At 35.3% G+C, this 10,617-nt stretch overlaps 1 protein-coding gene across 1 annotated transcript; it reads right to left on the bottom strand.

Moving 5' to 3' along the window:
- Nucleotides 1-491: 491 nt before the first annotated feature.
- On the bottom strand, nt 492-1,930 carry LOC145108983 (allene oxide cyclase, chloroplastic-like). The gene is made up of 3 exons (XM_079046076.1): nt 1,459-1,930; nt 1,256-1,377; nt 492-1,130 (listed from the first exon to the last, which is right to left on the bottom strand). Exons 1-3 carry the CDS (start codon nt 1,688-1,690, stop codon nt 726-728), a joined length of 759 nt encoding a protein of 252 aa, XP_078902202.1. The 5' UTR covers nt 1,691-1,930; the 3' UTR covers nt 492-725.
- Between the last annotated feature and the right edge of the window lie 8,687 nt (nt 1,931-10,617).

The raw sequence follows: 10,617 nt of genomic DNA, 5'->3' as shown, positions 1-10,617 counted from the left end.
TTTTAATATCCGTATCCGAATCCGAAAAACCGGATATCCGAATTTTCGGATTTTTCGGATCGGATGTTCGGATGCGGATATTTTTGACCACCCCTAGGCAAATCAATATCCAATTAGCAACTTGATTATAACAAATTCAATTGAATATGCTTGCACCATAGTAACATTGACTTGACTATAACACAACAACAACTATGACATCAACAACAACAACTATAACAACAACTATGACATCAACAACAACAACATCAACAACAACGATCGTGAAAATCTCATTTGTAATGACTGCATCAAGGATGGATACCTTCCTGTTAAATATTGTGCTAAAATTATGAATCACTCAATCATCTAAGTTCTGAAATTCTATATGATACAATTATTTTTACAGAAGTAAAATAATTATTGCCAGACTGCCAGTAATATGTAGTATACAACATGCTCACCACCTAGTAACTCAAGTTGCTATTTTCAGAAAGTGTGCAACATAAATGGAAACTATCAATCCAACAAATATTTCACTATTAATCACCTTATGCCAAAATCTCATCCCATGATAGACAACACTCTCGAATCACAATGCCTGAATTTTTATTTTTACCCCTCAAAAGTACAAATCATAAAGCTGAAAGAACAACTCACATGCACTGTCTCCAACTCACTAAAAAACTCTTCTAACTACAACAAAGCTAAGGTACCTCTCAGTAGTACCCATCACCATTATTACTTTAATCAGTGTAGTTAGTGCTTGTGGCCCCAGGCTCCGCTGCTTTGGCCGCCGGCGACGCCTCCACCGCAGGTGAAGGAGGAACAGGGGTGACTAGCAACTCCGATGGAAGATCACAAGACAAACCCTGCAAGTAAAAAGTGTAGAATAGCTTGAAAGGAAACACTAGCTGCTGAAGCTTGACTTGACCATAAGCTCCGGCGAAGATCCCGGTGCCTCCGGTAATAGTAAGGTAAGTGTCCTCCGTCGTTAGGTACGCACCCTGCACCGCTATCTGTCCGTAATCCCCCAAGTGAAAGCTGTAAATAGCCTCGTACCTGTCACCTTTCTTCTCCGGCATGTTCTTGATCAGAATACATATTCCGGCGGTGATCCCCAATCTGGTCTGAAGATCCGCACTGTACACCTGCATCAGAAACCAAATCGCCGTCAGTTTTTGAACATCGATCAGATCCTTTTTTTTCCTTTTTCGTAGTTAACTTGTAAACACAAAGAAAGTTCAGAGATCTAGAATAAAAGAAGATAAATTACTTTATTGGTAAACGGAACAAGATCACCGAGGGAATTCACAGGCTTTTGACCCAATCGGAGATAAGCAGGACTCCCACGATCTCTCTCGTTGATCTCATACACAGACAGTTCTTGCACTTTCGCTGCAAATCACACAAAAGAATCAAACCCATAAACAATTTCCAAATCTTTTCATGAAAAGTTCAAAACTTTAATTTACTTACTGGGTCTTGAAGAATCCGATGGGTTGCTTTGACTTTTCACACTAAACCATCTCCGGCTGCCGGAGGCATTCGCTGTGGGTGTGGGTGTGGCAATCAGTTTATGAGAGAAAACTGAGTTTGTAGAGTTCTTGAACGACAGGAGGTTAGGAGCAGCGGCGGTGGTTACGCCGGTGGTGCGTAATAGCTTGAGAGACGAAGGGATTGATTGCAAAGAAGCTGAAGTAGCAGCCATTAGAGTGGAAAGATCGTGTTTCTGATGAAGGTAGTGGATGTGATTTGGAGCTTTAATGGCGAGTGAATGTGTGATGGATGTTTAAATCATGTGTATATGTGTGTGATTATATATACTATATGATATGATATATTGAAGGGGGAGACTGAGTGTGTTGGTGGGGTGAAGGTGGAAGAGTAGGTGGACGGTGGGAGCATGGGATTGGTCAGAAAAACATGGAGTTTTCAAAAGCAGAATTCTCTTTCTTGGTCTTTTTAATGTTCTTTCATTCTTGAATCCAACGTAACAACACGGAAATGTGACCCACGTGATTTTTGACCAACCTACTCGTTGTATGAGTTTACATTTGACCATATAGTTGTTAGCATGAGTTATACAAATAGTCCATGTCTATTTTTTCACTTGGACGGTTAGGTGGTTTTCGATTTGTTTTGGTTTGGCTATCTAATGGATGTAAAAAGATTAATTTGTATTTATTAATATTCTTTTATCTTTGAACTGCTAATCTATTAAAAAATATAAATAAAATGGTTTGGTCTCATTTTCCTGCCCTATACGACCTAGTTAATCCTTCTTCATATGACATATCTTTCTCTTTACTACCGGCGGCTTCCTCCAACCTATTAAAATAACAAAAAGAGTAAATTATGTGAATAGTCCCTATTGTTTGGGGGTAATCTATGCATTTAATCTCTAACTTATTTGTTTGACTCGAACTTCCCTGCTGTTTGGTTTTGCTTCGTGTTTAGTCTCTATCAGACATAAGATGACTATACTACACTAATCTATTTCTTTTTTCTGATTTTTTGGTATATAATTATTTATATTATTATAAAACAATTAGGGCCCACTCCCACCATCTCTTCCTCCTCCCTTCTCCGTCACCCTTCTTCTTCTTCCATCTCGTATGCCTTTCCGAATACTTCAAAAAATCTCCGGCAACCACCACTCCATCTTCACGGATAGGTGGGAATGGAATATGCATTCTTGAGCACTTTAGCTTCTATGATGGATAGAATACTCATCATCATCTTGTCTGTAAAAAAAATACATTCATGATGCCTTGAAAGAAACCACAAAAAAATGTAAATGTCATTATAGCCCAATCAACTATCGTCATTTATCCGATTTAGTCACTAAAGTATTTTTTTTTGCTCGATAGGTCACTAAACTTACAACTTACATGTTTATTAAGTCACTTTCGTTAGTTTTTAACAGATTCTACGTTAACCAGTTATTATAATTTACAAGAATGGTCCCTATGGTTTCAATTTCTTTTGTGGTTGATCCTTTACCAGCATCGTTCATCAGCTGCACCACCAACGTTCACTTCCGGCACCCACCAACGTTCACCTCGAGCAACCCCCACGATTTTTGATTTAGAGTTTAGTTTAGCGGTCGATTTTAAGTAAAAATATGATATTTATTTGGTAGAAACTTCAACCACTTAAATCCCTTAAATCGACTAAAAATATGCTAGATCACTAAAAAAGGTCATCATAGAGGTTTTCAATATGCATTTAATATTATTTGGTGAAATAGTTGCATGAAAAATGATCAGTTTTTAATATGGGGTTATTGCCGCAAATAAAAATGTATACGTTGGTAATTAGTGAAGTGCATTTAGTGTTGCATGGTGTAACAATTTCATTCGGATAATCCAATTCAAATATGCATGTCATGTATATAGTTTGTGAAGGTAAGGAGTATTGATGCATTCTCTGTAAGAAAAAATTAACTCTCGAATATCTTGTTGGTAATTAATTTCTTATTTAGCAAATAGATATTGTTACACTTTCATTCAATGTTGATTCTGAACAATTTTTTTTTTTAAATTGCATTCTTTAAAACTGAAACTCGCTGAAATTGTTTTTTTATAAAAATTAAAATCAATTGAGATTTTTTTTGTGAGTGATCGTATGTTAGAATAATAGTTAACGGGGTTGCCCGAGGTGAAGGGTGGTGGTTGCCGGAATTGAACGTTCGTGATGTCGGTGAAGAACTGTGCTGGTGTGGGACCAACCACGAAAGAAATTGAAATCATAGGGACCATTTGTGTATTTTATAATAAGTGGTTAACGGAGGATATGTTAAAAATTAACGAAAGTGATTTAATAGACAAGTAAGTTGTAAGTTTAATGACCTATTGCGCAAAAAAAATACTTTAGTGACCAAATCGGATAAATGATGATACTTGATTGGGCTATAGTGACATTTACCAAAAAAAAAAAAAATCAAACCTACTTATCCATAAATCTTAAATAGATGAACACAAATCAAAGTATTGTTGCCCAATTACAATCTAATATGAAAAAAACATGTTCAAAACCTGATCAACCATGAAACTTAAATCAAACCTCTATTAAAAAAACACTCAGTTACAATCCCAAAAGTAAAAAAACCAAAATAACCCCAAGATGCAAATTGACTAAAAAAATAAATACAAACATAGTTAAACATTCAATCAGGCTTCCCCAGGACCTAAAATGCTAAACTTCCGGTGAGAACCTAGTGCATGACTGCGTCGATTGTGGAATAAGGGTGTGATGGTGGAATAAGGTGTAAGGGTCGAATTGTTGTAATTAGTCGAAATGTATTTTGAACTCTTCGAATGTTTTGTAATGTATTTTACTAGGGCGCTTTTATTCGAAGCTTAAGTGTCTAGGCCTTAGTATATTTTTTGTACGCTTTCGGTTCCCTATAAATAAGGTTATTTACTAGAGTTAGATAAGAGTTTTTACAGACCTGTCTATTGTACTCTGTAAACATTCGAAAGTGTAATAGAGCTGAAACAAGATCATATTTACATCTGGTGTTCAATCTCGCATTCTTACCTGAATTCATATTCTGATTAACTCAATACTCGATTCTTTGATTCATCAATTGGTATCAGAGCGGGAATCACATCTGTGATCTGATTTTCATTCATTCAAAAAGTTTTTGAATCAAATTTTTGGTTCAAAAGTTTCCGCACTTTTTGATCGTGAAAAACTTGTCTAGATTTCAGTTTGTGATTTGATTCTGCATTTGAATTGTTAAATCGAGTGTTTTTCTTTCAATTCCGATTTGAATCAACTAGTTTGTTTTCAAATTTCCAAATCTTCTTAAGAATTTTCAAAATCAACTTCCGTACAACAATGGCGAGTTTCAATCTCAATTTGATGACCTCGTTTTCTCATATGTTAGGATCATCAACTAAAATTCCAATGCTAATCCCTGAATACTATGATCAGTGGGCTGATCGTATGCAGGATTATCTGAATGGTCGTGATGAAGAATTGTGGTCATGTATCACTGGAAATGTCAATGTTCCAGTGAATGTTCAACCAATCGGATCTTCTTCCACAAGTTCTGGTGTTGATAATCAATCTGATCGTCTGAAGAAACTGGAGAAAAGGTGTATGAGGGAACTGCGAGGTGCTTTACCTCCAGTTGTGTACAATTACGTTAGGAGTTGTACAACTGCAAAGGAGATCTGGAACAATCTGAAAGATAAGTTTCAAGGAAGTGAGAAGACAAAAATCAATTCAGTCAAACAATGTTTGGTTGAGCTGAAAGATTTCAGACAAAAAGAAGGTGAAACAATCGAAGTCTACTATGATCGACTGAACGAGTTAATCTATCGTTGTAATCGCTATGGAATTACAAGGACTTCAATGGAATTTAATCTCATCTTTGTGATGGGTCTTCGAAAAGAATGGAGAAGCGTAAGTATGATGGTGAAGAATCAGCAAAGTTTTGATACATCAACTCTCAATGATTTGTATAATCAGTTGAAGACACACGAAACTGAGGTAAATGAAATTGCTGAGGAGACGAAGCTGAATTTGGGAGGTCCAATGGCACTTGTATCAAAGTATCTGAGAAAGAAGCAGAAAATGGTGATTCTGAGGAAGAAGAGGGATTCATCATGAATTCGGATGATGAGGCAATAGCTTTTTACTCGAATAATCGGGTTAAGAAGTTTTTCAAAAAGCCGTTCAATCCGAAAACTAAACTTGGTGAGGTAAAAGGAAGTGTTGTGAGTAAAACTGCTGATGAGGAGAAAAAGAAAGTTGAGAAGAAAGATTCGAAAATGTCTGAAGGAAAGATTGAGAAAAAGCTGAAAGGTGATGCTGGAATAGATTGTCATTATTGCAACGGTGCGAATCATCTTGCGAATGACTGTATGCTTCGAAAGAAGGATGAGAGGAAGAATAAAGTCAAGGATGAGGCGTATTATGCAGAGAGGCTTGAGGAGGTTCATGCGAAAGCCAAGAATTTGTCACTAGTTGCAAAGGGTGAACATGAGGATGAAGATGGAACTTATCAAATCTGGTCATCCGGATCAGACGATGAAGAAATGCGAAATCCAACACATGGAGCGATGTATGAGAAAATGGAGGAGGATTCAGATGATGAGGAATTCGAAGTGAAAGGACGATGCTTCGTATCCAAAACAGCAGACAAATCTCCAATGACAACAAAGGTACGTAAAATTCTTGAATCTTTTAATATTCCTACACATGCTTATGATTCTGAACTAATATCTTTTGATGAGACGGTTACTTATTTTGATTCAATTGTTGTGTCTGCTAGAAATGAGGCCAACAAATTGTCCATGGAGTTATTAGAGACCAAAAAGAGATTAGACTTGAAAATAAGCAAAATTGAATGTTTGGAATTACAAATAACAAATATTATATGTGATAGGGATACTTTATCGAATGAAGTCAAACTTTTGCTAGCACAAAGAAACATTTATTGTAATTCTGCAAAAAGACTTTATGGCAAATTAACTGATTTACATCATTCATGTGACATAAGTAAAGAGCAACATAGAAAATTACTTCCTTTTCTAGCATTCGAAAGAGCTAAGGTAGATAATATTTCGTATGATTGTGAGCAAATAATAGCTGATTTTGACAAAGTTCCTGATGATAGATATAAATATGGAATTGTCAAAATTGATGAATGTCTTGATGCGAATGAATTAGTTAACATAGTGAATGATACTTTGACTAAATCTGAACAAATTCAAATTTTGAAAAAGACTGAGAATTCAACATCTGATTCTCAATCTAATTTTGCTGATATTGAAGATAATTCTGACAATATTAGTGAAATTAGTGAACTTGAAGATGTTGATTGTTCTCAGTTGTCTGTTGTTAATGTTGCATCAACATCTAAAGGGAAAGAAAAAGTTAAGGATTTGATGGTTGAGAATAAAACCGATATACCCTCAACTTCGAAAGTTTATGATATGAACTTCGTGGATCTCAAAGACAGTCAAACTGATGATAGTGATGATGAAGATGAAGAGAAAATTTCGAAGGAAAAAAAATCTTCAAAGGAAGAAGAAACTCCTCGAATAGTGGTTGATAAAGTGTATGGTGATACACAAAAGTTCGAAAAAGTAATGAATGAAAAAGGTGAACACTATCTTGAAACGAATACAATGGTCTATCCAAATTTCAAGTGTACAGATGATGTCATTTTTCCAAATCAAGTTTTCGTAACTACTGGAAATGTTGAGAAAATCAAACCAGAATTAAAGAAGTTAGTTGAAGAGGATAATTCAAAAACAACTGATGAATGTTTTTTCGCAAATCAAAGCACAGTTGAAAACAACTTAACAAAGAATTCGTATGTGTTCCAACGTCAAAAACCACAAAGAAAATGGGTTGAAAAATCAAAAATTGAAAAAGAGAATTCAAAACAAGTTGTAAAGGAAAATGAAAAAGTTGTCAAACTAAACTCCAAGGAATTCAAAGATCAAATTGACAAATTTTCGAAGGAAAACAACATTTCAAAAAGACAAGCAAGAAAGAAAATATTTTGGCAAAATGTTGAGTCTCAAAAGGTGTCTGAATCACAATCACCCAAAAATGTTTTGAAAGCTAAAAATTCATCTTTTTCAACAAAACCTCAACATTCATCTCAATCAAATCATTCAAAGTCTGAAGTGAATAAACAATCAAGGTTTTCGAAAGTTTCAGAAACTAATATTCAAAGAAAATTTTCAAATAACTCAAATCCAAATCAAAAATTTCTTCAAAGTCAACATTTTAATTCAACAGTTGATAAATCATATGCTCAATATTTTATAACAAAACCAAAAGTTGATTTTGTTCCTCAAAAGCCAAATTTTCCAAATCAAACGAAGAAAGAAACTATGAAAATTTCACGAGAAAAAGGAATGACTTCAAGGAAAAACATTGATCATTGGCTTGAAGGCAAAGGAAAAATGTATCAGTCGAATACATTTTCAAAGGAGCAAATTCACGAAGCTTATGAGAAGTATGTGAATACTTCATCAAACGGCAGTTCATCTTCTAAGGATTCGAACATTTCGGTCAAAGCTTGGAAACCAGTAATAAAAGCAAAGAATGTTCATTCACAAACTCAGAATTCGAAGGGTAATGTCAGTGAACATTCGAAACCATCAAAAACTTATGTTTCGGTTCCTTTAAATAAAGATGTAAACTTAATTGATAGTCTCAAAACCAAAGTTTGTGATTGGGTTAAAAGTTCTTCATTTCATTCGAAATTGAAATCTAATTTCCAAGGACCCAAAAAGCCTTGGGTGCCTAAATTTTTCCATTGATTGTAGGTACTATGTGACGAGCAATATGATAATAAATGGTATATCGATAGTGGTTGCTCTCGTCACATGACTGGGAAGAAGGAGAATTTACGTGATTTTCGAAGTCTAAAAAATGCTGGAGTTGTGAAGTTTGGGAACAATCAAAAATGTCAAGTCAAAGGATATGAGAAGATCACGAACGGACAATTCACAGTGAATCGTGTGGCGTATATTGAAGGTCTACAACATAACTTGATAAGTGTTTCCCAACTTGTTGTGGGCACTGGCAATCAAGTTCTTTTTAACGAAGAAGGATGTGTTATTTCGAATGTCAACACAAAAGAAGTGTTACTGAAATCCAAAAGGAAAGGTGACATGTTCACTTTGGACATCAATCCGATAGTAGGGAAACCTGCTATATGTCTTCTTTCGAAAGCAACAACAGACTTAAGTTGGCTATGGCATCGAAGACTTTCTCATCTCAATTTTCGAAACATCAATAAACTAGTTGTACAAGATTTGGTAAGAGGTTTACCTGTACTTAAATTTGACAATGATACTTTATGTGCTGCTTGTGAAGTTGGAAAGCAACATAAACAAGGTCATCCAATTACGATTGATTCGAAAATTGTTGCACCTTTGGAGCTTTTACATATTGATTTGTGTGGTCCTTCAACCGTTTCAACTCTCAACAAGAAAAGGTACATTTTAGTTATTGTTGATGACTTTTCCAGATTTACGTGGGTTTATTTTCTCAGGCTTAAATCCGAAGTTGCACAAATCATGATTGACTTTATCAAAAAGATGGAAACAACATTGAAGAAGATTGTTCGAAAAATTAAGAGTGATCATGGAACGGAATTTAAGAACAAGGTTCTTGATTCATTTTTGGTGGACAAAGGAATTTCGCATAACTTTTCATCTCCATACACACCACAACAAAATGGTGTTGTTGAACGAAGAAATAGGTCTCTATGCGAAGCGGCAAGGACTATGTTGGCATATGCGAATCTTCCACAATACCTTTGGGCTGAAGCCGTATCCACCGCATGTTTCACTCAAAACAGATCTTTCATTCATCGTCGTTTTAACATTACTCCATATGAAATTCTCAACAATCGAAAACCTAACGTCAAATTTTTTCATGTTTTCGGATGCAGGTGCTTCATTATGAATCTCAAGGATAATCTTACGAAATTTCAAGCTAAAGCAGATGAAAGGATTTTCTTGGGATATTCGCATAATTCAGTTGCATATCGTGTGTTAAACAGAAGAACACGAAAAGTTAAAGAAACTTTTAATCTTACATTTGATGATTATTACATTAAACAAACTACATTGCAGTTTGAAAATCATCCTATTCTGAAATACATACAAGATGAATCTGAATCCTCACAAACCTTAGATATTGATTATGATTTAATTTTTGGAATTTCAGATCATGCAGTTAATGCTGAAATAAATGCAAATGATAATCATCTCTATGAACTAACAAAGCTTACTGATGATTCAACATCAACTTCTCCAGAGAAAGGCGAAAGCATGCAAAACAATCCAGTGGAGGGGGAGCAATTGGATTCGAATACTCTAGTTGAGGAAGGGCATTCTTTCGAGGGGGAGAATGGAAAAGTGAATGCTAATGTTGAGGGGGAGCATGATGTTGAGAGGGAGCATGATGTTGAGAAGGAGCATAATGTTGACGGGGAGCATTTAGAAAACATTGAGAATAATAATGATTTTGATGATGTTTGTTCGATTGCAGGTTCAGAGAATGATGATATATACGAAGATGCACCTTTGGAATTTGATCCAGCATATCCACCAATGGAAAAATGGACAAGAGATCATCCGAAGAATCAAGTGATTGGGAATCCACAAGAGGGTATTTTAACAAGAGCTCAAATTCGTGCAAAGAATGAGGTATTGAATACTCATCAAGAATTTTGCATGTTCAATGTTTTCATCTCTAAAATTGAACCAAAAACAGTTAAGGTTGCAATGGAACACTCTGATTGGGTTGTTGCAATGCAATCTGAATTGTCTGAATTTGAACGAAACAAGGTTTGGAGATTAATTCCTAAACCTGAAAATGTTTCGATTGTCGGGTTAAAATGGATTTATAAAAATAAAACCGACAAAGATGGAAATATTGTTCGAAACAAAGCCAGACTTGTTGTTAAAGGATATTCACAACAAGAAGGAATCGACTATGAAGAAACTTTTTCCCCTGTCGCAAGACTCGAGGCAGTTCGTATATTTCTGGCTTATGCATCTCACAAAGATTTTGATGTTTATCAAATGGACGTGAAGTGTGCATTTTTAAATGGAGAGCTTGAAGAAACTGTTTATGTGGAACAACCCC

Source organism: Lactuca virosa, chromosome 4, assembly GCF_052849685.1.
Source record: "Lactuca virosa cultivar CGN04683 chromosome 4, Lactuca_virosa_CGN04683_v6, whole genome shotgun sequence".
Classification (NCBI taxonomy): Eukaryota; Viridiplantae; Streptophyta; class Magnoliopsida; order Asterales; family Asteraceae; genus Lactuca; species Lactuca virosa.
The sequence above is the reverse complement of the archived record's forward strand: the minus strand, read 5'-3'. Positions and strand labels throughout refer to the sequence as shown.